This window comes from Dermacentor albipictus, unplaced genomic scaffold, assembly GCF_038994185.2.
Source record: "Dermacentor albipictus isolate Rhodes 1998 colony unplaced genomic scaffold, USDA_Dalb.pri_finalv2 scaffold_18, whole genome shotgun sequence".
Lineage (NCBI taxonomy): Eukaryota > Metazoa > Arthropoda > Arachnida > Ixodida > Ixodidae > Dermacentor > Dermacentor albipictus.
In genome coordinates, this window is record NW_027225572.1 from 7294130 (window position 1) to 7320225 (window position 26096).

The window sequence follows — 26096 nt, forward strand, 5'->3', positions numbered from 1 at the left end:
CTCATTAATATGCGCTACAATTGTAGTGTAGAAAATATGCTCTAAAAGCTTGCAAAAAGCACATGTCAAGGACACTGGCCAGTAATTCGCTACTTCACTGCGTGCCCCCGACTTATAGATCGGCACAACACTCCCAACTTCACACTCGTCCGGAAGACACGACTCTTCTAGAGATTTGTCATAAATTATCTTTAAATATGGTGCGACTGATGTTGCACAGAGTTGGAGAAGTCTGTTTGGCAGGTCGTCAGGGCCACAGGCCTTGGACGCATTTAATCCCAGCAATAACACCTCAATGCCATGTGCGGAAAAGTTAATGGTATCCATCTCACCTATTTAGCTTCGATCTTCCTGTGTCTTCCAATCAGTTCTGACCACTGGGGTGAAGACAGAGCTGAAGTATTGATTAAAATTTTCGGCCTTGGTAATGTCGTCATGGACAGTGTTACCGCCAACGACCAACGACGGAACAGTTACCTTGTCCTTATCATTTGTTTTACCATGCTTCTAAAATTCTTTGCGATGTTGTTTTATTCTAAAGTGCATAGAGCCGGAATAAGAATGCTTTGCATTACGAGTAGCAACTTTCACTTCACAAGATATATCCTGCAATTTTCTTTTATTCTCTTTTGTAGGCACGTCTCGAAAATTGCGATAGCATCTCTGCCTTTTGTGTGTTACTCTGTACAACAGTTCTGCAAACCAGGGTTTACTTTTAGCGCACCTTGGGGTTAACACCCAGGAAAGAACAGACTGATGCTTTAGTTTTAGCATTTTTGTTTCAATATTGTCCACAGATGAGCTACACTTTCAGTTTCAGCTTGTGTTTTAAAAACGGTTAGATAGATATCGGCCACATTAGCCTTCTGAAAGTTGAAAACCCGCCTATTAGGACCAGTTGCTATTTTTACATAACTAATATGCTTCTCGCACACCACAGCGCTGTGATCGCTCATACCAGGTACGACAACACTAAAGAAAACTAGTTCAGGTAGATTTGTCAGAATTAAACCTAAAATACTTTCACCACGTGTTGGTTCCCACCCCATTTGGCGAAGCGCAATAAGGTCGATTAGGTTTTTCATTTCTTGACTACAGCTATCTGCTTAGGTGATAATATTAGACTGTTGGCGCCAATCGAGGGAAGGCAAGTTAAAATCACCACCGATTACAAACGTTTCTGTCTGCAGTGTTTCAAGTACTTTCGCAAGCTGTAACAGTGCGCTCACAGGGGAGCCCGGTGGCCGGTAAAAATTGCCCGCAAGCAAGGCTTTGTTATTAGGTAGTATCAGCCTGCAGAACAGCGCATCACAAGCGCCTACGTTAACTTTGACCGTGCTTGACGAAAGACTGCTATCTACTAAAATGAACACGCCTCCACCGTGATAATTTCTGTCCTTTCTATGGGCGGTGAAACCGTCAGGAAATACTTCATTGTCAGCAATGTCGTCATCTAACCATGACTCAGTCCCCAAGATAACAGTCGGCTTGACCGTTTCAGTCAAAGAATTAAAATTATCTACCTTATTTTTAATACATCTGCAGTGGACCAGAAAAAAGCAAAGCCCTGCGTCATTTTTTTGGGATGGTCAAGTCAGCGGTGCTACTTGCTTCACACCATCGTCATACACATACTTCTGCCCATTCATGAACAGAGTATCATATCGAAGGCTCACTTTGTCGCCTTCTTTCTTTCGGGACTTGGCATAAAAATTTTCGTTTCATCCTTACCGTTATGGAAAAGTCCTCCGAAACGCTGACGTTACTTCCATTAAGCTTTTTAGCGTTGCTCAGAATCTGTTGCTTTTCTTTAAACATGGTGAAATTAGCAATCAAAGGACGGCATTTTCCTGGCTGAAACATTCCAAGTCTATGAGCCCATTCGATAATTAGAGACTGTATTTCCAGTTTACTCTGACAAACATTGCGGACATGACCTTCGGATTCTTCACTAGACTCGTGAACCTTCTTGTCGTCCATTCCGTAAAAGACTAGATTGCAGCGTCGGCTGCGGTACTCGAGGTCGTCATTTTTGGACAGAAGGGACTGCAGTACTTGTTGTCTTTCATTTTCATTTTTCCATTCTCGGACTGAGGCCGTTTATTCATCAAGGCACTGAAACTTCGATTCTAAAGACTGGGTTCGGGAGCCGAAGTCACTTATGGTAAGCGTCGGCTGTGTCTGTGCTTCCTCGATAGCTGTAAGCTTCTCCGTAATTACTTTTTGGCCCTCCAGAAGCTGAATAAGTGACGCCTCAAACAAGGGTCCCAGATCTAGTTCGACGTCACCACTCACGATAAGTAAAAAAATACATAAAATGAGAAACGTCACAGCAAGCGAAAACTCGAGGGATGACGTGACATCCTTTCAGGTCTAGAATTCGACAACACGCATTCAAACAGTATTGGGCGTGGAACCGGCAAGACATAAAGGAAAGAATGAGATGAAAAGTTGTAATTACCAGCCTACCAAAGCAGTGATAACCACGTGAAGAGCATCGCTTCCGCAGTGCCGGTTCCACGCCCCACTGTGCCAGTGACTGTCCTCGGCATTTGTAGCCAGATGATAAGGTTGCAGTCGAGCCACTGTTCGTAAGCTGGCGTTGCACATTCGCCGCAACCAGCGGCAGTGCACGTCGATTGATCAGCGTCGAAGATTGCCGCGGTGAAGTTGTCCGGTTCGTCCTTGCGAGAAAGGGCAGCATATTTCCAATTACCTCCAGAACTTTGTGTAGATAGTATTCCAATGACTTGCTAAAGCAGTGATAACCACGTGAAGGGCATCGCTACCGCAGTGCCGGTTCCAGGCTCCCTTCTGCGGGAAACCCCACTTGCGCGAAGAGAGATAAAAGTGCGTTGACGATCTCCACCGAGCTTAGTTCTTTGAGAGGCACTGCCTCGGGAAATGTCGATGCGGGGCATAGTGCTGTAAGAATAAGTCGATAGCCAGACTGCGTTGTGGGAAGTGGTCCCACTGTAGCTATTATGAGCCAGAGAAATGGCTCCGTCATAATGGAAACAAGTCTCATTCGCGCTTTAGCGTAATCTCCGGGCTTGCCTATGCGTTAGAATGTGTCGCAGCTTCTTACAAATGCTTCTACTTCTGGAAAGCAGCCGGGCCAGTAAAATTCCTGCAATAAGCAGTCCTTTGTTTTACGAATGCCCAGATGCCCTGTCCAAAAGCCCCCGTGAACCAGGTGCAGGAGCTGCTCACGATACGGATGCAGCAACACGAGGTTTGGTCCAATTGCACTCTCTTTCGACTGGTGTACTTTCTATGGAGGACGCCTGCCCTCTTGAGGAACTTCACGTTCCGTTTGGCCACACCTTCTTTAGCGTCCGGCTTTAGGATACGCAGGGTGCAATCTTTTTCCTGCTCCGCAATCAACGTGGCAGGGCTTATTTTCAATAACCTTTGTCTGCATTCTGCCTCGCGAGACATTTTAGGCTCTGCTGCTTTCCCGAGCCCATCATTAGCTGGTGTACTTTCCGCATTATCCCCTCTAGGGCTGTCCTGTTAAGTAGTGGTTGATGATTGAGCTGTCAGACCTCTTTCCTCGACCAATGGACACTCATACGCTGCCTTGGCCGCGAGCTCGCTTGCCTCGGAACGAGTTAAGGCTTGCCCTATCCCTTCACAACACCCGATCCTTGTGCATCGCAATAAATCCTCAGATTTCTTAGAAAACAAATATGGATACTGAGATAGCAGTTGTGCCGTGACGGCAGCTTCAGTGTGCAGTTCTCCAAAAGGGCCTTCGATACGAATCTTGGCCACAGGGAGAAAAACACTGGAGGATTCCACGGATTGCCTTATCCAAGCACATTCTCCCGTGAACTGGCCTTCGTCTACGTACGACGGGTGCACTACGTCCTTTGTGGCTGCCGAGTCGAGAAGCACCCTACACAGTTTGTCGTTTACCACGAGGTCTCGAATGTATGGTTCTAGCAATTTCAGATTTTCCTCGTTACTAGTTAGTGACATCAACACTAGTTTGGGATTTTGGCATCCCACGGAGTTTTGCCCCGTTTGCTGGCAGTTGTAGCAAACTATTGGTTGCTGGGCCTCGAAAGCCTTTTTTGTTTGCCTTTCTGCCCTCTGTTCGGATGACCCCTCCCTTTCCTTGCTGTTCTCGTCACTAATTTTCAGTGAATCTGACATTTCCTTTGATTTACACTGATTTGACTTCGACGAACGCTCTGGCTTGTCGGTTCTGTATTTAGTCACCTCCTTCTTAGGAGCTTCGTTGCCTTCGAACGCACAGCGGGTCACGTACTCCTCAGCGAGATTGGCCGCTCTCGTGATAGTGTCTACGCCTGGCCTATCCTGAACACAATGCTTGATGTTTACTGGCAGCCAGCAGTAGAACTGTTCTAAAGCAACGCGCTGTATTGTCTTTTCGGCATCACCGAGTGCACCCTTTTCTCTGAGCCATTCCTTCAGGTTTACCTCCAAGGTGTATGCAAAATCTGAATATGACTCACTTTTGGTCTTCTCGACTTCTCTGAACTTTCGCCTGAATGCTTCCGCTGATAATCTATACTTTTTGCGCAGATTAGCTGTGACTTCATCGAAGTCATCTGCTTCTTCTTTCCCCATGCGGGCGATAATATCAGCTACCTCACGTGGCAGTACCGTAAGCAAGCGTTGCGGCCACGTGTTTCTCGCGAGTTTTGCCTTCTCACACGTGCGCTCAAACTGTACCAGAAAAAGACCTATGTCCCCTCTTAGGCCTTAGGGTGCCATCAAGTCTGTCATTCTGCGCTCGATTTCACGTGCCTGTGGGCAAGGTCTTTCAGAATTTTGAGTTTCAAGCGCTCAATCTCTAGGCGCTTCATTTCGAGGTCGCACTATTCTTTGGCCTCACGTGCTGCCCGCTCACGCTCTTCTTTGACCTCATGTGCTGCCCGCTCGCGCTCCACTTCTTCATCTAGACGCTTACGCTCTTCCTTTCCCTCTTTTTCTAGGCGCTTACGCTCTTCAACTTTCTCTAGGCGCTTACGCTCCTCATCTTTCTCTGCGATTCTCTCTAGGCATTCCTTCAGTTCATCGTCGTCGGCCCCGATTGCTTCGATCGCCTCAATGATCTCCGGCTTTCTCTTTGATTCGGCAGTTTGGAGGCCGAACTCTTTGGGCAAGCTCAACAATTCCGGCTTCTTAAGTGCCTTCAAGTACATGGCTGCCCTTAGTGCTGCTAAATCTTCACTCTATACAAGTTCGACGTACTCAAACTTCCGTAAACGGTTAAAGAAAAATCACTGTAATGTACTTTCCAAAACATACGTAAAGCCAAGTGCATCTCAGTGAAGAAAAGCCGTGCACTCACCATATGCAGTCATGAATCCAGACACCTTCCTACCGAACGTTGTCGCCAGGACGAAGAGGCTACAATCTCGTAGTTGTCGTCCAAGTTGGCGTCTCCAGGGTTCTGTATCCCAATCGCGGCCTGTCAGTTTGTTGCGTACTCCAGGGTAGCGTATCGTACCGCTGCCGAGTAGTAGCGGCGGCTGCCTATCGGAGCTCGACCGACGTTACTTATTGGGTATCGTGACGTTGTTGGCGGGTTGCAGGCATCCGGTAGACCATGGCGTCCAAGCAATGGTGATACTTTTTTGTAGTGCGAAACTTGCACGGTTTATTCAAAGGTAGATGAAAGAAAATGATAAGAGCATGAAGTGTTCAAAAGTAAATTTCAGAGCCCCTTGATTAGGCTCTCTACAATCGTGGGCGGGATCTTGCTTCCGTCGACGTCACGTGACCGGCACAGAAACAGAGCCCCTCCTCCTCTGGTTATACCGAGCCACTGAAAGGAAGAAGTCGTTCCGCCTCCTAGAATTGTAGACGCCTGTCCGCCTCTTCTGCGCGTTGCGGGTTCGTGGAAGTTCTCCTCTGGGTCGAATTCGAGAAAAGGGTTTCTCTGAACTCGTAAACCCACAGACACATATACACACAAAAGAGGCCTGTACACTGCGGGGCTTCCGGCAGACAGGCAGACCCTCGAAATGGTCATGGCGAATTAGAAAGTCACGCTTCATTTCGACGAGGCCTGGTGGAAGTAGGTGGGGTGAGAGAAATTTCTTTCTGCACGTGGAGCGGAACGCCAACAATTACAGGCAAAGTCACGCCTCATTTCGACGAGGCAGGGTGAGAGATGGTCGGTTCAAATTCCTTTCAACACGTGGTGCCAGACGCCAACCCTAACAATATGGCATCTCGGGCACTTTCTGACGTTGCATCGAGAACGGTTCGGAGGATCATGTCAAACGGTAGTATAGGGTCTCGTCCATACAACAGAAAAATGGAGAGAAGCCAGCAGAATCATGGCGGGGCGTATTTTAGGTGAATGTGGCGTACGGCAGAGTGCCATCCCAGTCATGGTGATCGGTGGAAACGTACACAGTGAGCATTTCTCTGGTAGTTCTATTAGGCCGCTCTTTGAGGCCGTAGATCTGAGGGTGATACGCCGTTGTAAGCCTTTGCTTTGTAGCGCAGGCGTGCATGATGGCCTGGACAACCTGTGGGAGAAAGTTGCGGCCCCGTTCGTTAAAGAGCTGTCAGGGAGCGCCGTGGTGAATTATCACTGCGTCGAGAAGGACGTCAGCGACGTCGCTTGCACAAGTGGTAGGGAGAGGGCGCGTGATCGGGTACCGGGTGTTCTAGTCCGTAGTCTGTAGCAAGTACTGTCGATTTATTCCTACTAAGTGATAGAGAAAAAAGGTGAAGGAGGTCAAACGCAACTTGAAAAAATGTCGAAGATGGTATACCAATGGGCTCAAGACCGCCAGCTGGTAGGGCTGCTGGTTTTTATGTGGTGCTGACAAGATTTACAGGAGGTGACGTGGCGGCAAACGGAACGGTAAATACCGGGCCAGGAGAAACCACGCCGAGCACGGTCATATGTCTCTGAGCCTCCCAGGTGACCAGCGGTTGGGACATCATGCAACTAACTGTGCGAGCACAGTCTCACGTATATGCTTGGGAACGACCAGTAGCAGTGCAGGGCCATCAGGATGCCTGTTGTAACGGTACAATATGTCATCTTGCCACACAAACGTACGCGAAGAGGGTGAAGTAGGCTGGTCCGTCAGGCTCGGAATGGTGTCTCTCAGGTAAAGGTCGTTTCGTCGCTGATCGGCTATATCACCAAACGCGGTAAGCGCGAGGACGCAAGTTGCCTCTCCGGTCTCAGGTTGCACTGGTGGGTCTACTGCATGAAGTGACAAGCAATCAGCGTCCTCATGAAGTCGGCCTGTCTTATGCACCACTGAGTAAGAGTACTCTTGGAGCCGTACAGCCCACTGACTGAGACGTCCAGCTAGATCTTTTAAACATGAAAGCCAGCATAGGGTGTGTTGATTGGCGATAACCTCGAAAGGCCGTCCGTGAAGTAGGGGCGAAATTTACCTACTGCGAAAACGAGGGCGACGCAGTCACGTTCGGTGATCGAGTACTTGCGTTCGGCTCGTGACAGAAGACGGTGAACGTACGCAATAACGCGGTCACAACAGTGCTGTGCTGTTGTGCCAAAACAGTCCCGATACCGTGGACACTGAAGTCGGTGCGAACCTCCTTTGGGACGGACACGACAAAGTGGCCGAATATTGGTGGTGACGTGAGTCGCGTCGTCAGCTCAGCAAATTCCCTAGCTTGGTCGAGACCTCAGACAAAAGTCGCATCTTATGTTCCGTTAGAGGGCGTGCGATGTCAGCAAAATTTCGCACGAATCAGCGGAAATAACTGCAGAGGCCTACAAAGCTTCGTACGTCGGTTTCGCAGGCGGGTACAGGAAAATCCTTGAGTGCGCGAAGTTTCTCTGGATTGGGACCAACACCTGAAGAGTCTACGAGGTGTCGTCCGAGCACAGCAAGTCGCCGGCGGCCAAAGTGACATTTCGTTGAAATGAGCTGAAGGATTACCTTGCGGAACATTGAAAGAACTCTCGAGAGATGTTTGGGGTGTGCGTCAAAAGTCGGCGAAAAGACAATGACATCATCGAGGGAGCAGAAGCAGATTGACCATTTTAAGCCGTGAAGGAGGACGTCCATTATTCGTTCGAATGTGACGGGAGCATTCCATAGCCCGAATGACATCACCTTAAACTGATAGAGCACATGAGTTGTGATAAACGCCACGTTGTCACCATCCATGTCGTCAACTGCAATCTTCCAATGCCCGGATAAAGGTCTATCGAAGACAAATACTTGGAACCACTGAGACAATGAAGGGTGTCATCTATTCGAGGTGATGAGGCACACGTCTTTTTTGTTACTTGGTTAAGATTGCGGTTGTCGGTACAGAAGCGCCAGCTGATGTCCTTTTTACCAATGAGCACGACAGGAGATGCCCATGGGCTTGACGAAGGTTCGATGACATCACGGGGAAGCATTTTCTCAACTTCCTTTTGTATAACTTGGTGCTCAGTGTAGGAGACACGATAGGAACATCGGTGTATGGGTTTGGCATCGCCGGCGTGAATACGATGCTTGAGAACTGTTGTTCGGCACAGTGGACGGTCAGTGAAATAAAAAAATGACCTGGCACGACATGTGGAGGCCCCGAAGCGCAGGTCAGTGGCGATCATCTTCGTTATATTATTTACCATCGCGGGTTTCGAATCAATAGCAGCAGGAGGCGGTGAAACAGGCTCAGTTAAGACGGAAACAGGCTGGAGCTAGTGTTGCAAGAGAGGTACACTGGGGTATCATTTGAGGGCATAGACCAAATTTCACAATAGGGAGACATGCGGCATTGTTCTTTATTGTGATGACCAAGTGCAGGAAGATGACATTCTGCGAACAGAGGACGGTAGCGTCGGGCGACGCGATGTAATCGCATCGTCCACAGAGGGATGAGAAGAGCCGTCGATGTACGTCACGGCTAGGTGGGGTAGACGAATGTAATCGGCGGAACACAGCTGACTCGGTGCAGGATCAGAATGCTCAACAGCATTAGGTAAGCCAAGCTGGATAACTCTTGCAGAGCAGTCAATTAGAGTCGAATGTGCCAACATAAAGTCAAGTCCTAAGATGATGGCATGTGGGCACTGATGGAAGACGCAAAACAAAACTGAAAAGTGGCGCCCGGTAACAGTGACACGGGTGCTACGCAACCCAGCAACAGCCGGAGTCGCACCATCGGCTACGAGGACTACAGCTATCGGAGCAGGGGAAGAACTTTCTTCAGGTGTATACGGAGGTTTCAGTTCATGAGCGATATTTGGGCGCCAGTGTCAATCAGTGCGATGATAGGTATACCCTCCGCGTCTACATTGACGAGGTTGTGATTTCCAGGTAGCGTGAGCAGAGAAATTTCGTGTCGGATCGTCGTGGTAGGCTCCCATCCCGGAGCTGCGCCAGTCTTTTCTCCGATGAGCGGTGGGTGTAAGAGGGAGAAGGAGAGCGATGGCGCAGAGGTGAGCGGGACAGGTCTCGGGAATGCGAAGGAAAGCGATTTGATTGTGCTGGCCATTATAGAGGAGCGTTATCGTCGACATTGTGTACTGGCACTCGGGAACTACAACCTGGACGTCGGATGTTTCGATAGATCGGCCAAGGCTGTGAGTTCGAAGCACTGCGACAATGGCGGGAAATGTGTCTGCCGCGTCCACGACAGAATCAGATGGGCCTGTCATCGGAAGTGCACCATTTTGCCGAATTCTGATGATGATGACGAACGGCTGGACGTCTGCGTAAATCAGGTACGGCGGGCAGGTGGTAGTCAGGTTCGTTGACGGGGCAAAGCGTCTGTAATCCTGCGTTTGGTAGTTCTTGACGCATAACGGCTTGGATAAGGAAACTGGTTGCATGGGACTCGTCTGGGTTACGCACAAGAAGGGGAACTCAGGAGGCAACTTAAATCTCGTGGCGGATGATGCGCAGAGTATTGTCGGATGTATCAGGAACGGGTGGAATGGGTGGGAGACGGAGGTCCTCGCAGGTACACGGCGAAGCCATGCTCGGAAGGCTTGTGAAGCCCGGAGTAACGCGGTGACTTTTACTTCTTCCTAGCGTCGGGATTCATTGAAGACGTCTTGCACCGTGGATGAGTTCTTGAAAACCAGAAGTGTAAACGCGTCATCCACGATATATTTGAGGATATGCGCCACCTTTTCTGTTTCCGGCATCGTGTCATCGTCATTGCGACAAAGCGGGAGCACGTCCTGGTCGTACGTCACACAGGACTCGGTTCAAGTGCGAGCTCAGACTTGCACCGCAGCACGACGGCGCAGCACAACGTTGTCCGTTGGGCTTGCCGAACAGGTCGATGAGCTTTTGCCTACATACCTTCCAACTCGTAATTTCCTGTTCGTGGTTAATAAACCACACTTTTGCCATGCCCGCGAGATAAAATACGATGTTCGCTAGCATCAGAGTTGGGTGCCAGTTGATGCTAGTGCTCACCCATTCACACAGTTGAAGCCAAACTTTGACGTCGCTGATGTCAGAGCCGAAAAAGGTAGCTGGTTCACGCGGTTGTGTGAAGACGATGGGGCTGCTGTCGGCAGATGGTTGAGGCGCGGTTGGTGATCTGCTCGAAGTATTCTCGTCACCGCCGTAAGCTATCATCGTAGATGCCGCCAAGGAGCGCTGCGTAGATCCGTCTTGAAACTTGAAAAATCCGCACTCTCCAGCAAAGTTTTAGAGGGAGGAAAGACGCTGGACAATATGTGTACAAGCTATATACAATGGGCAGAAGACAAGCTTACAAGATGAAGCCCATGTGCACAACTATCCGCGATCGTCTTCTTCGTCAGTCTCTCAACATCGTTCGCTCCTGCAGATCCTCTTAGCAATATCACACAGACGTCAGCGAAAAGGCATATAATACAAGTTATGTGGTCAGCTGTGTCATAATTGTAGATTAAAAAGAGAAGCAGCCCTAATACTGACCCCTGCTACACGCCTGGTATTGTCACTGTACAGCGAAAGCTTTCGATACATCTACAAATACGGCATCAATATAGTGCAAATCATGCAAGGAGTCATGAAGTTAGGTGACAAGTTCAAAACTGTATTTGAAGAAACGTTTTGTGTCTAAATCCATGTTGTTGATCAAGCAATAGATTCCTATGGCTTAGCTGGGACATTATGTGCTTGTAAATGATATGTTCCAACAGCTTATTGGCTTAGTTAGGCCGCTTAAGTTACGGGAGCCCACTACATGCCAGAGGAAATTAAACATCCGAGTTCCCACCAGGACCCTCTGTCCCCTGCTCTAAAAGTCTCCGCTTTTAATGCCATCGTCTTCTCTGGACAGTCATCAGGGAATCGGAAGATTGCCCAGCAGCAAATGATAATCGTCAACTCCGTTGCGATACCACGCCCATAGTCGCGGCACTCCTCAGAAATTCCGCCCCCGAATCCCAATGGTATCGATATGCGGCAGGATCGCAACCTCAGAATCCAGGGTCGCCGTCGCTGTTTGGTAGCCTTGGATGGAGGCTGTGATCCTTAGTTCTGACTGTGAGGTAATGGTGGGGTTGGTGGCCTTTTGCAGACCCTTCTACAATCGGTGTCCCTGCTGCGTTGACCTCTGGATAGGTGCTGATGGATGGTGATGGTTTGCCTAGGGGCAAACGTCTAACTGCGACCCCCAGGTCACCATCGTTGTCTGGTATCATTGGATGGGAACCATCTTTCATGCTTAGCTAAGACTGTGAAGTAATGGTGGGGTTGTGTCCTTTCTAGGACCCGTGAAGTGTCGGCGTCCACGCTGCGTTGACGTCTGTATAGGCGCTGATGCATGGGCGGGTGTTTGCCTAGTGGATAACGTACAATTAACGCCTTTGTGGTGTTTTGACGTAACAGTTCCTACAATCCTACTGTTTGAACTTTTCACGGCACTGATCGCCCGTGACCTTCCGGTCCACCATGCGGACGCATCTTGATTCGACCTTGATTTTTAAACATTGGATACACACAGGCGACGCCAGCCTGATGCACCGACGGCCCTACTGCGTCTGCGCTTCTGAGCGCGATGCCGTACAGAAAGAGGTCGACAAGGTGCTTACCCGAGATATAACTGAGCCTTGTTATAGTCCCTGGGCTTCCCTCGGTGGTGCTTATTGCAAAGAAGGATGACATATGACGCTTCTGCGTCCGCTAGCACGATCTCAACAAAGTAACAAAAAATGACTACCATTCCACTTTGTGAAGATGGAATGGCAGCGCAAGCTGACGACAATCAACGCTCTCAAACGAAAACCAAAGTGCTTTTACTGCCATTCCAACTTCACAGAGTGCGATGGTTGCGCGAGCTCGTGAATGTCGTTTTCGCTCAGCATCGCGGGAACGTTCTTTGTCGGTGGTCGTTTCGCGCCAGCGCCGTTTACGTTCTTGTTGCTGTTCCCTCCGGAGCTCCCCGTACCCATGTTGTTCTTTGGGTGCACGAAATATACGTGTCCACCCTATCGATAACGCAGCTGTATTTAGAGTCGATAGCTTTCCTCCTTATTTGCTGCGATAACCTTGACGTCACTCTATTTTTCACGGCGAACGTTCTAATCTGTTCAGCATTTCGACATCTGCGCCGCCGCACTGCGCCTATACGCGATCAGACACAAATAATGAAAGCCACCGTGTATGGGTTTGTTTGAAATCCCTAAGTCCGTATGTGTTGCCACATGCCGAAAAAAATATGGAAGGTCAGTCATATACAGCTTTGGCTGTAAAAAAGAACATTTATCAATTGCCGTGAATAGATGACGCCCTCGATTATTTATATGGTGCCATATATTTTTCTGCGATAGACCTTCGCTCCGAGCAGTAGCAGATTGCAATTTACGACATGGACCGCGAGAAGATCTCTTTTATTATAGCTGATGGCCTCTAACAAATTAAAGTGAACCCATTCGTGTTTTGCAATGGCGAGGCTACATGGAGCGTATAATGGACCCTCTCCATCACGGCCTTAATTGATCAATCTGCCTGTGCCCATCTCGATGACGGTATTTTCTTTTCAGGCCCTTTTGCCACGCACCTCGAGTGTCTTTCGTTCTTTCTGCTTTCCGCAAGGCTGCCCTTCTGCTCAATTCTTTAAAATCTGACTTCGGCCGGCCGCTACTTCCTGTGCTGAGACTCCTCGTGAATTTTTCAGGCGTCCGCCCCGATCTCGAGAAATTTCTCACTGTCAAGAATGTCCCTGTGCCGACCTGTGCCAACGACATTCGAAGCTTTGTGGTCCTCTGCTCATAGCTTCGCTGGTTGATACGCAATATCGCTGAAAGTTCCAAGTCCTCTCACAGAACATCTAGATAAAGACGCGCTTTTTGTCTGTAGCCGTAATAACCTACTCCGTTCGCTGAGCTTACCGTTCGGCTCAATTCACCACCAGTACTCTCGAATTTTGACATTACCGCTCCACTGAAGTTCGCACCGATGGCAGAAATGATGGAATCGGCGCTGTTTTGGCTATGCAGTAGCAAGGTTACGACCGTGTAATTAGAGAGCTATAGCTTCAGCGAGCCAGCAGGCCCAGCGGGCCAGCGCGGACGCTAGTGCGCATGCACGGCACATCATGCACAGTGGCGTCTACGCCGGCCGCTAGCTCGCTGAGCTATAACTCTTTAGCTTGCGTTAGCCTTCTTCTGTACCAGGCAGAGCGCAATTACCGCTTTACTGAACGCAAATGCCTTGGCCTCGTTTGAGAAGTGGGTAAATTTCGCCACTCGATGTACGGCCGGCTATTCAGTTATCACCGACCATCACGCTTTACTCTGGCTTTCATCACTGAAGGATCCTGCTGGAAGTCTCGCTCGGTGAGCTGTACGACTCCACGAATAATCATACACAGTTGTGCATAAGAGTGGTCGATTGCATGACTAGGCTGATTGCTTGTCACGCCATCCAGTAGACCCACGATAGCTTTTCGACAGCTGCGAGTATACCTGCGCGCTGTCGCTTACTGCGTTTCAGAACATCGGAGATAGGCAACGCCGCAACCGCTACTTGAGAGACGCAAATCTTCGGCTGACTTCTGAGACATATTCTCCTTTTCTGCGTACGTTTGTGCTGCAGACAGGCATCTTGTACCGTTGCAACATGCACCCTCACTGCCCTGAACTGGTCTTGATTTTGCCACACATGTGCAGCAAACTGTTTTCGCTTGGCTACACATTGTTTCTACCGCAGGTCACCCCGGAGTCTCTAGGACTTATGACTGTGTTCGGCATCGCTTCTTTTGACCCGGTATTTACCTTTACGTCAGTTCCTGCGAACAATACCAACGCCACAATGAACCAGCAGTACTTCCAGCTGATTGCCTCTCACCCTTTGACGAACCATCAGGGCAATTTTTTAGGGTTGGTCTTAACCATCTTGTCCCTTTACCGATATCTGCCTGCGGAAATTAGTGGACAGCAGGCGCTACCGACTTCATGACCCGGTACGTGATCACCCGGGCTCTCCCAACCGGCTTCGTAACTGGCGTTGCCGACTTCCTCCTCGAAGACGTTATATTTCACCACGGTGCTCCTCAACAGTTCCTCACAAACATGGGCCACTATTTGATATCAAAGGTTGTTCAGGACCTCTTGCGCGCCTGCGCTATAAAACACAGGTTGACAACAGCATGCCCCCCTCAGACCAACGACCTCACACTGTGATTTGAAATATGAAATACAGGATTGCTATGTATGTTTCTGCCGACCATCATAGACTGGGACGTCACCTCGGCCCTTCGTAACATTTGCCTATACTTCCATCCGACGTGGCTCGACGTTTTTTCTCTGTTTTGTCTCTTGTGCGAAAGAAACCCCACGCTGCCATTGGATACGCTCCTTTCCGCAGTTCTTGACACATCTTCACAATAAACCCTTGATGCCACCTTCAGAGCTGTAGAGGCGCGAAATAGTGTCCGCCTGCGCCTTCACGCTCCGCAGGAACAGCAACGACACTTTTGTGATGCCCGCCACCACTATGCCCTCATCAAGTCTGGCGATGTGGTCCTTCTCTGGACGCTGTCATGGCGAATTGACTTTGCAAAAAGTTTATTTAGCTTTACTCTCACCCATACCGTGTTCTGGCCCAACTGACCGACCTCACATAGGAAATCACGCCTCTCGATTCAACTCAGTCTCGACCTTCCACTAATATCGTCCACGTCACCTGCCTCAAGCGATACCACTCGGACAGCCTAGCAAGCACTGGGACGGCGCCTTCGCCGCCGCGGGTCACGTTACGAAGCGCTTCCAGAGGCAAAGGTTAGGGCAGTACAGAAGACGACAACGTTCGCTGATGTCGCGCTCACTGTCTTCCATGTTGCATGCCAGTGGAGGCCTTGTAAAACCGCGTAAATACATTTGAACTCCCTCTTATCCCCATAACAATATGCTAAATGAACAAGACCAAACATCTAGCCTTGTCATAGAACCACAGGTTGCGCAGAAAATATATTTGTCTGTGATTCAGAAGGCAAATATGATCTTACCTTACATGTTGACGAAATGGTATTACCGCGAGGAACATGAACAACATTGGGAATTCGCCGTGTGCGCTTGACCATCCATACCCGGAAATTGATCTTATATTGCGCGCACGTACATCCTGTGGCCTCATGGCGGTTTGTCAAAATACAATATATTAAAACAACAGATGCTTCAACCGGCTTACCCATCGCGTTCACAATTGCAGCATACTTAAGTCAGTCAATTATTTTGACTGCAGCAGCACATTATTGTCCCGTGTTGCGCACAATCAATCATACTCCAGGAAAGAGTCGGAAGGGTATAGAAATACATACGTTTTCATACAATGCTTATGCCTTTATCCAACTGACATTTAATTTGTTACTTGCTGCACCTAATCATGCAAGCGCTTCGAGTATAAATCAAACCAACCTCGTTTCGTGTGCGCTGATTCATGTTCCTTCCCATCCACGCGAGCGCATTTTTGCTAGCATCGGCTGCTCGTTGGCGGGACATCACTCTCCTTATGAACAAACTTAATATTTTCTTTCGTAGGACATTGTGACCTGTCTTAGATTGTCGTTCTCGCAGTCGCCGTCAACGCACAAAAAGAACTTGGGGTTCCTGAGCGTGTGCTCAGTTAGCACAGTTGTAGAAGGAGCTTTCACAGATCCGCCTGTCTGTTTCCGTATAGACAGAGAGGAAAGAATAATTCGACTTGAGTATAGATTTTACCATTAGGGATCCTCCGAGTGCCAAGAAAATACCGTGAGAGGGTGGGGCGCGTCTGATGGAGCTGTCCTCCAGCCCAGTCACTCGCCACGTGCACAGATCAAGGCGGCTGCTGAGCCGCACCCTACGCGACCCGCATTGTTGGTCGCATAGTGCAGCGTGTTAACATCGTTGAAGCGAGCTTAGCCCTTGGCTTCCTTCCAGGCTGAACCTGCCGCTGCGGAATTCGCGCCACTTTCGGCGTGCATGGAAGTGTGGTCCACCCAGCTGCCTTCTCCCATCCGACGACTCGCTCTGAGGGCTTCATCACGAAGGGCCTCCGTCACGTTGACAGTGCTGCTTAGGCGACACCGACGTGACACAACGGTGGCGACACCAAATATCACCACATGGGCCGAAGCGCAGAAGTGGCACGCTTCACAGAGGCGCGTCCAGTATCCGAGCGCACGCCACGGGGGAGGGATAAGCCAGTCAATAAAATGTGACCCAATGCTTTATACGCACAGATAATGGTAGAATAAGGAAAAAGCAATACTGCAAGAAGATGGTGGCGCACGAAAAAATGGAGTGCTTTCGCTCTGTATAAAGGAAAGCAACATTGTACAACGCAAGCAAGTGTCGTGACAAGCACAGCTCTACCACTTAAAGGTTTATTGCACGCGCATTTGAAACTTTGTAGAATTCAGGTTACCTCAAGTATGATAACGGTATGGGTACGATGCTGAAAATAAATTATTACAGGAAAATGAATAAAAATGAATTTTTTTGCGTTGTCTTTCGTTCGCCTCCTTTAAAGTCATAGCCAAAAAATGTGCAGGTTGATTGCTTCATGTAGGCGCAATCCTCTGAATTTTAGTTTTGAGTACTCTCATTCTAACAAAACTCCAATCCAGAAGTTGCCTAGAATGTTGGTTGCGTTGGGGCTAGTTTCAAAACCGTAATTACAAAGCAGCGCTACGAAGTTTGCAATCCCAGGCAACACGAACACGATCTCAGCATGAACAATAAAAACACGAGCAGATCATAACCTTGGCTCTTGTTTATGCTGTGTATCTGTCTTACTCTGCAGCGGTGTATTCTACAAAGTTGCATTACATCTTCAACAGCAATATTTGTTGTCCCGCTTGAACCAGTCCCTTTGTGATATAAAATCATGTGCACACTTGTGTCGTGTGTGTTGTTTGAAGACTTTAAATTCGCCTGCATTTAATGTAATTACCCATTGTAGATAACTTAGTGTTGTAAATTGCACAGTATCATGGTGTGGGTCGCTACTAATGATCTTTCGCTACTAAACATCTATTGACGTCAAGGGTCCCAGAAATCCTGAAGAATGCAAACATTTCACTAATCCACAAAAAAGGGATACGTTAAAGAATTGAAGCCATATATGCCCATTAGCTTTATCCCACTATTATATAATAATAATAATAATATATGGGGTTTTACGTGCCAAAACCACTTTCTGATTATGAGGCACGCCGTAGTGGGGGACTCCGGAAATTTTGACCACCTGGGGTTCTTTAACGTGCACCTAAATCTAAGTACACGGATGTTTTCGCATTTCGCCCCCATCGAAATGCGGCCGCCGTGGCCGGGATTCGATCCCGCGACCTCGTGCTCAGCAGCCTAACACCATAGCCACTGAGCAACCGCGGCGGGTCACTATTATATAAAATGTACACCAACATAATTTGTAATAGAATAATGACAACGCGGGACTTTAGCCCATCAAAGGAACAGGCTGGCTTCAGGAAGGGATACTCGAAAATGAATCACATCCCTGTCATTAATCAGATAATCGAGAAATCCGCAGAGTAAGCTCAGCCTCTCTATGTGGCTTTCATAGATTACAAAAGGGCAATTCAGTTCAGTTCAGTTTATCGTCCTTAAAGACCCCCGGAGGGGGTATTACATAAGGGGTGGGTTTAACATAAGTTCCACATTTGGTACACTTCATAAGTTATATTCAACGTGATCAATCACACGCTGTAGGAATGAAGACAGGCAAGTGATGCTAACAATGTCAGCAGGAAGGCCGTTCCAGTCTTTAGCTGCTCGAGGAATGAATGAGGCGGAAAAATGAGTGGTTCGGGCACGTGGCCGTGCGACTTGCTGCGGATGACTGGTGCGGTGAGAGATGCGTGCTGCAGGAACGATGTATGGCGCATGATGAAGGGTACTGAAAAAGAACTTGTGATAGAGCTCAAGACTAGCAATGCGTCGGCGATTAGATAGTAATGTTAGTCCGGATTGTGTTTTAAGTGCGGAAATACTGACATCATACGAGTATTGTGAGTGAATTAACCTAGTAGCGCGGTTCTGAACAGATTCAAGTGAGGTGATAAGATATGTTTGGTGCGGGCTCCAGATGGCAGACGCATATTCAAGTTTTGCCCGAACAAGGGACTTGTAGGCAAGCAGTTTTCCGTTTTGAGGTGCCTGGCGGAGATTACGTTTTAAAAAACCTAGTGTTTTATTAGCAGATGATATGATGTTAGAAATATGTTTATGTCACGATAGATCATTGCATACAGTGACACCTAGATATCTATAGGACTCTGCTAGTTCCAGAGGCATGCTTCTAATTTGGTAGGGAAATACCAGGGGATTACTGCTACGAGTGAAAGACATAACTTTACATTTTTGTACATTAAGTTTCATTAACCAATCGTCACACCATGTTAGTATGTTGGTGAGGTCTTTCTGCAGGGCTGTTTGATTGGTGGTGTTACGTACAGTTCGATAAATGACACAATCATCGGCGAACATTCGGATATTACAGAACACATGTGAAGGTAAGTCATAATTATAATAAAAATAATAGGGGGCCAAGAACCAATCCTTGAGAGACGCCTGATGTTACTGGCACAGGGTTAGATAGGTGATTATTTATAATGACAGATTGGGAGTGGTTACTAGGAAATTCAATGATCCAATTCAAAACATCAGGATGCAAATTAGGTCTTGTAAGTTTGAATATTAGACGTTGATGTGGAACTTTATCGAAGGCCTTAGAGAAATCCAGGAAAATTGCGTCAGTCTGTATGGAACTGTCGAGGTTGGTGTGAACATCGTGCAGGAAAATGGCCAGCTGTGTTTCACAGGAGAAACCTTTGCGGAATCCGTGCTGGGCGGGATGGAAAAAGTGATTCAAGTCAAGAAAATTCATGATAAGAGAGTAGATGACATGTTCAATGATTTTGCAGGGGACGCTTGTTAGGGAGATGGGGCGGTAGTCAAGAGGCGAGTTTCTGTTACCTGATTTGTGAACTGGAACGACCTTCCCAATTTTCCAGTCATCTGGAATGAAACCTGAAGAAAGAGACTGGGCAAATATGAAGGACAAATAGGCTGCAGAAATAAGCTTCGTGTTTTTTAAAATTTTTGGGTTAATCTCGTCTATGCCGAAAGATGATGAACACTTGATTTTGTCAATGATCGCACAAATACCGTTTGCATTGAAAGCAATGGCTGGCATTGACGAGTTCATACTAAGCGATGATGAAATGGGAGGCGCATTAGATTCGTTAGTGAACACAGATGCAAAGGCCGAATTGAACGCGTCGGCGCAATCGGAATCAATAATAATTTCGTTCGATTCGTTAGTTATCTTAATAGTGCGTGTTTCGCTATCGTTTATAACTCTCCAAAATTGCCTCGGGTTATTGATTAATAGGTTTGGTAGATCATTGTGATAAAATGAGTGTTTAGCGTGACGCAGTGCGTCGACGTAGCTCTGTTCGGCTTCATAATATGTATCCCATGCGCATGGACGTCCTCTCTGTTTGGCGGCGCGATACAGACGCTTCTTTTTGTTTTCTAGGCGTTTTAAGGCCTTTGTGAACCATGGTTTTTGCTGACAAGAACGAAAGGTGACTTTAGGAATGAATTTATGTGCAAGATCACTTAGTTTGTTTTTGAAGCGCGTCCAATTGCTGTTAACGGAATGGTCTTGAAAAGTTGATTCGAATATAGGAAAGAATGTATTCATAGCTTCAGTTATAGCTCCGTAATTTCCTTTGTCGTATAGACATATTGTTTTCTTAAAGGTATCCCGTGTCAACAAATTGAACGAAAACGTGGCATGGATGAGTTTGTGATCACTGATCTCAGGTAAATAAGACATGGATGAAAGGCTGTCAAGGTGGTCGGTTAGTATGAGATCGAGGACGTTAGCAGTTTGCTGCGAAATCCGGGTTGGTTCCGTTACTAGCTGGGAAAGATTAAAGTTGAGGCAAAAATCGACAAAAGTTTTGGCCTCTGTGTGTCCGGATACCGAGAATGATTGTATGGTACGCCAGTCTATTTGTGGGAACTTAAAGTCACCGAAGAGCAGGATTTGCGCGTTTCGGTGGGTGGTTACCAGTTCGCTTATGACGTTGTTAAGTTGATGGCAGAAGTCAGAAGTAGCACTGGCCGGTCTGTAGCAGATACCAAGTAGCACTTTTTTTGGATAGGTATGCATTATGACCCATAGCATCTCGAGATCTGATGTGACGTTAATTAGCGAGCATGGCAACTGCTCACGAACAGCGACTAGCACACCACCACCACGGGTTCCTGCGCGGTCGTTCCGATAGAGGCAGAAACCGGGCAGGTCGGCTAGAACTTCACTATCAGCAACGGCGCTGCTCAGCCATGTCTCAGTTAGTAATAGTATGTTGCTTCCGGTAGATGAAACTATGTTCGACACCAATTCACGCTTTGGGAGGAAACTGCGCACGTTCGTGTATATTATAGAAAGCGAAGCGCTATCTCTGGAGCAAGTCGGTGTTGTGTTATTTTTCTGTTTGGGGTGATGTAGCTGCTATGACAACTCTTTGACACTACTCGAGGCGGCATCAAAGGTGTATCTTCTTGAACCAATGAACAAAGTCTTAAAGCGGAGTGAAAACGGGACGCCTTTACCTTTTGCGAAAGCAACGAGATGTTTTCGGGAATTTCGTACTGATCGCGAAAAGTCCTCGCTAATACTGTAGTCAGTGCTCTTAAGCTTTCGGCCACTCGAAAGGATGTTAACTTTGGTTTTATGGAAAGTAAATTTTGCTATCAGGGGGTGAGAGTGATTGGCGGAGTGACGACCGATGCGATGTGCCCGTTCTATTTCTTTTGGGTCAATGGCTAGTTGCAACCTATCGCGGCAAAGTTCCACATAGATTGTTCCAGAATTGTTTCAGTAGAGCTACCGGCAGTCATGGAGGCATTACGTGATCAAGGAGTACAGACCACTTACGTGAACACCTTGGAAAATATCTACAAAGATTGCACAGCTACCTGAATTCTACACAAAGAATGTAGTAACATACATATAAATAAAGCGGTCAGACAATGAGACACAATCTCTCCAATGGCATTCACTGCGTGCTTGGAAGAAGTATTCAAGCTATTAAATTAGGAAGGTTTAGGAGTAATAATCAACGGCGAACATCTCAGCAATCTTCGGTTTGCAGATGACATTGTTCTATTGCGTAACACTGCAGACTAATTACAACAAATGACCGAGGACCTTCACAGAGAGAGTGTAAGAGTAGGGTTGAAGATTAATATGCAGAAGACAAAGATAATTACCTATATCCGGGCAAGGAAACAAAATTTCGGTATCGCCAGTAAGCCTCTATAGACTCGGAAGGATTAAGCTTATTACACGAAATAATTACACGGAACGCCAATCATGAGGAGGACCTTCATAGAATAACAGAGTTCCATCGCATACGGCAGATTTTTCTCGCTCCTAACTGGAAGCTTTCCATTATCATTGAAAAGGAAGGTGTACAAACTTAAAGAAGGGAATTGCGCTAAAAAAGACACGGACGAGTAAGGACATGGACGGGCGCGAACTCGCGACTGATTTTATTCAGAAAGAACAAATATATATACCTAGATTCTTATTCAATCATTGCCTAAGCGCACATGCCAAGAACGTTTTCCCTTTCTTATACAAATTGATACTAGAATCGCTTACACATTCATCACCTCACTTATCAATGTAAAAAGTCTCTGCGAGTTCACGTGCTACCTGGTTACGACTGCACCTTAAGATTTTCGTTCTAGCCAGCAAAGGCTGCCATGCTTTATCAGGCGTAGCCAAAGGGCATGTGCCGCAATGTAAGGGCCAATTTGACCCTTTTTCGTTAACCATAGAAAGCTTATGTTCCCTTATTCGTTCATTTATAAAACGGCCTGTCTGGCCAATGTAAACTTTTCCACATGTCAGGAGAATTTCATACACAGCCCCGACCGAACACCTGACAAACTGGGTGGAATGACGTTTCGTGCAGTCTCGCACCCATTCCTCGCCGGAGACAATCCGGGGGCACAAAGAGTGTACAATCAGTGCATTTTACTGGAGCTGACATATCGGGCAGGGGCTTGGAGACTGAGAAAGAAGTTTGAGAACAAGTTAAGGACCACGCAATGTGCGATGGAACGAAGATTGCTAGGCATAACGTTGAGAGACAAAGAGAGCGCTTTGGATCAGAGAGAAAACGCGTACAGTCGATATTCTAATTGACATTACGAAAAAAAATCTAGTTAGGCAGGTCGTGTTTTGTGCAGATTAGGTAACTGTTGGTTTTTTAGTGTTACAGAATGGGTACGATGCGAAGGAAAGCGCAGTAGAGGACGGCAGAAAGCTAGGTTGGGCGATATAATTAGGGAATTTGTGGGCGCTACGTGGAATCGGTTGGCGCAGGACAAGGGTAATTGGAGGTCGCAGGGAGAGGCCTTCGTTCTGCAGTGGACATTAAAAAGGCAGATGATCACCTACATATGGGCAGATGTTGATGATGATGACTGATTCATACAATTTAGAATGGGAGACTCTAACAGCTTCTTAGTGGGATGACATGCTTGCTTCTGAATAACACGAGAACACACAGAAATAATGTCCATGAGTAAAACAAAAACATTGTAGCATAACCGATATCGTAATCAGGTAGAATCATTGAGTGCAAAGTCAAGCTAAGGAAAGCAATGTTGGTCAAGAAGAGAGCGAAAGGAAGGCTGTATTTAGTGTTTCAATATAAGCCGCTTGCTTTCTCCGTGGTCGCCGACGTTGGTAGATTTCTTATCAATCTTTCATCCCCTGTGTTCTTCTGACTCTTTATTGTGCCAGTCTTTTAATCACCCAACCAAAGCAGACACCTCAAGCTGAACCTTTAGGCTCTCCTCGCATTTGTAACCCAAATGCCCCTATTTTCCTGCCTAATTACACCAAGCCTCCTTTCTTCGATACTTTACTGCTGCAAGTGTTGTGTTGTCCTGCACTACCCACAGAATATCGATTCGCACTTTGGCTTTCGGCACTGACGTCATTGACAAGCTCCTCATTGCACATACTCAACACATACAAGTTTCTTTTTAACATGTGATAGCACCAGAACTCTATACGCAAGTGATCTGCCCTATAACAAAGACAAAAAGGCCTGTTTAAACGATTTCACATAAAAGCGAAACCATTTTGCCCCGACTCAGCCTTCTTGGAATTCATCATAGAAGCGCGACTAAACGAGCACGCAGACAAACTGAAATGTTGTCCTATTTTGTTATAGCGCAAGCTTGACAAGGACAAAAGAAGGCACATCTGACACACACAGCGCTGTGTGTGTCAGATGTGCCTTCTTTTGTCCTTGTCAAGCTTGCGCTATAACAAAATAGGATATGCCGTACCAACAAGCCCCTATTGCTATCCTCATTGAAATGTTGTGACAGCTCTACTTTCAGCTACTCATTTTCACTTTCGCCAGATCGATAAATATATACGGAAGAAGCAGGAAAAAAACAGGGAAAAAATAACGTTCACTTATGCACATAGAAGAACCATACACATGTCAAAACCAATATTCCTTTTGGAAGATTGCACTACGAAGAGATTTTATAACCGTACAGCGTTAATACCAGCAATTCGCTTCCACGAATCAAAGCTCAAATTTTTCCTTTGCCTATCTGAACTGGTAGTCCACACTCGGGTCCGCCTTCTCTTGGCTACATTCACACTTGTTTCTTGATGTGCCCATTTGATATAAAAAACAAGCAAAGAATCACATGGTAACTGGAAAAACGTTCTGTAAGAAACCATCTCAACATCAATGAGAACAAGCATTGACGCAATGTGGCTACCCGCCCACTCTAATTGCGGTAAGGCGCCTTGTATAAGACGAATATTCAGCCGGGCTCCCTTCACGCATGCGCCTAGAGCACCAAAGTCGCCAGAAGTGAACGGACGTGCCGTCAACGCGCTGCGAAGCACGTACCGAACTGAAACAGTGTACATCGTCGCCCCATGCCCGCGTCTCCCGAACCACCACGCACTTGGAAGCCAGCCACGACGGTTCGACTCCTTGGAGCAAGTGGCATTGTTCCATAACCACTGGGCCTGGCCGCTGTGAAACCTCCCACAGCCCGAATCAATAATCTCCTATTGTGCAGGTATGTGCAGCGGCTTCATGTGCAGTGTTTTGGGTTTACAAGTATCACTGGCACAACAGCTTACCTAACCGAATACAAAGCAAAACCAGGGCTTCTGCTGGCGCAGGGCGTATTTGGAGCACCGCCGAGTGAGGCCATTTTCAGCACCGAGAAGACACGACCCTACCATAATGAACTCCATGAATGTACCTCCTTGGTGCCTCAAAAGTCCGAGTCTCCTCTACCAGTAAAATTAATCCTTCGCCCCTCTACCGGCCTGATTATGTCCAATTTCACCCCGCACACACTTCATGGAGCGGTAAGTTATGTGGCTCTGCTGATCATTACAAAATCAAAGGAGATACACTGCGAGGTTGGCAATGTGAAGAATCTGAAATTCCTAACCTACTCAACATTTAAAATATTCGAAGGAATTACCCTAATAGCGAGTATTCACCTGGATGACAACCACAACACCGTGCAAATTTACGAAGCCTCGTCGCACAAACCGTGTCACGTGGTTGTTCACGACATAGTACCTTGCACCACGACGGAAGATATCATGCAAGAGCTCCAGGCGCACGTCTTGGATATCCTCAGTGTCCGCATGATCAGTCGAACAGCAGCTGCCACGCTCACCTTCTAAATATCATATTTGCCGCGCAATGTCATCTTTGGCGGCGCAGTATACTGCTGCTACCCGTCCCGTGGTCGCGCTCACTTCCGCACTAGATTCTTCGGCATAGGCCATGTCTGCCAAGACTCCAACAGGTCCCGCTACGCACAGATCATCAGCTGGAGTACATGCCATGCTGCCCTAACTGCCGAGGGGACAAGCCAGCTGAAGACCAGAATAGCGAAGTTCGTGACAATGCGGCCAAGACACTGTGGTGGGCCACGCGCCTGATGTGACTGCAGCTCAGGTAGGAGGAGAGCGTCGCCCAAACCAAACCCAAGAATGTCACCGTCGAAACCCTTTCATCAGTCAAAGCGGAAGAAAGCGCCGTTCCCGGAGCCGATGCGTGCCCCCAGAGCCGATGCAAAACCTGTACCCGAAGCAAGTATTGGAACAGGGGCCTTGAACGAAAGCGCAGCTCATCAGCTAACGGCAGGGCGGGCTCCTAATCCAAAGAACACCAACAACAGAAGGTCTGTCACCCACTGAGCACACCATCTCACCGATCCACCATTTCCAACGCACGCAAAAAAGCACAACCAATAGATAAAACTTACAGGGAGGCAATAATGAGATCCGCGCCTTGGATTTATCAAGGCTGTCGATGCCAACCCCACTCAATACCGGCAGGAGCAGGTGTAATTTACGTGCGCGCTCACCCACACACCGGAAACACCCCTCTAACACACGGCCCCGAGGCAATACAAATTGATGTGTTCCCTCCCAACCACACGCCATCGGTAGCGATGCAGCCCCTCCAAAAAAGCTCGATCGGGATGCTACAAATGCTCAGCACAGCATCTCATTTGAAGAAGGGATGCAAAAGCTTCATGAAGAGCTGAAAAGAGATCAAAAGTGCGAAATGAACAGACAAAC

The 26096-nt window shown here is 47.6% G+C and overlaps 1 protein-coding gene across 16 annotated transcripts in view; it reads left to right on the forward strand.

Annotated features, from left to right (window-relative positions):
• Window positions 1-17018, forward strand: part of LOC135908735 (uncharacterized) — a 1076237-nt gene extending 1059219 nt beyond the window's left edge. For 7 of the 16 annotated variants that reach the window (XM_070529145.1, XM_070529147.1, XM_070529154.1 and 4 more), the window contains one exon: window positions 16340-17015. In XM_070529145.1, coding sequence (XP_070385246.1) covers window positions 16340-16433 — 94 coding nt within the window. In that variant the 3' untranslated portion in view covers window positions 16434-17015. Of the gene's footprint in view, window positions 1-16339 lie in introns of all 16 variants that reach the window. The other 9 variants (XM_070529143.1, XM_070529144.1, XM_070529158.1 and 6 more) reach the window with 3 other exon arrangements.
• The last annotated feature ends 9078 nt before the right edge of the window (window positions 17019-26096 follow it).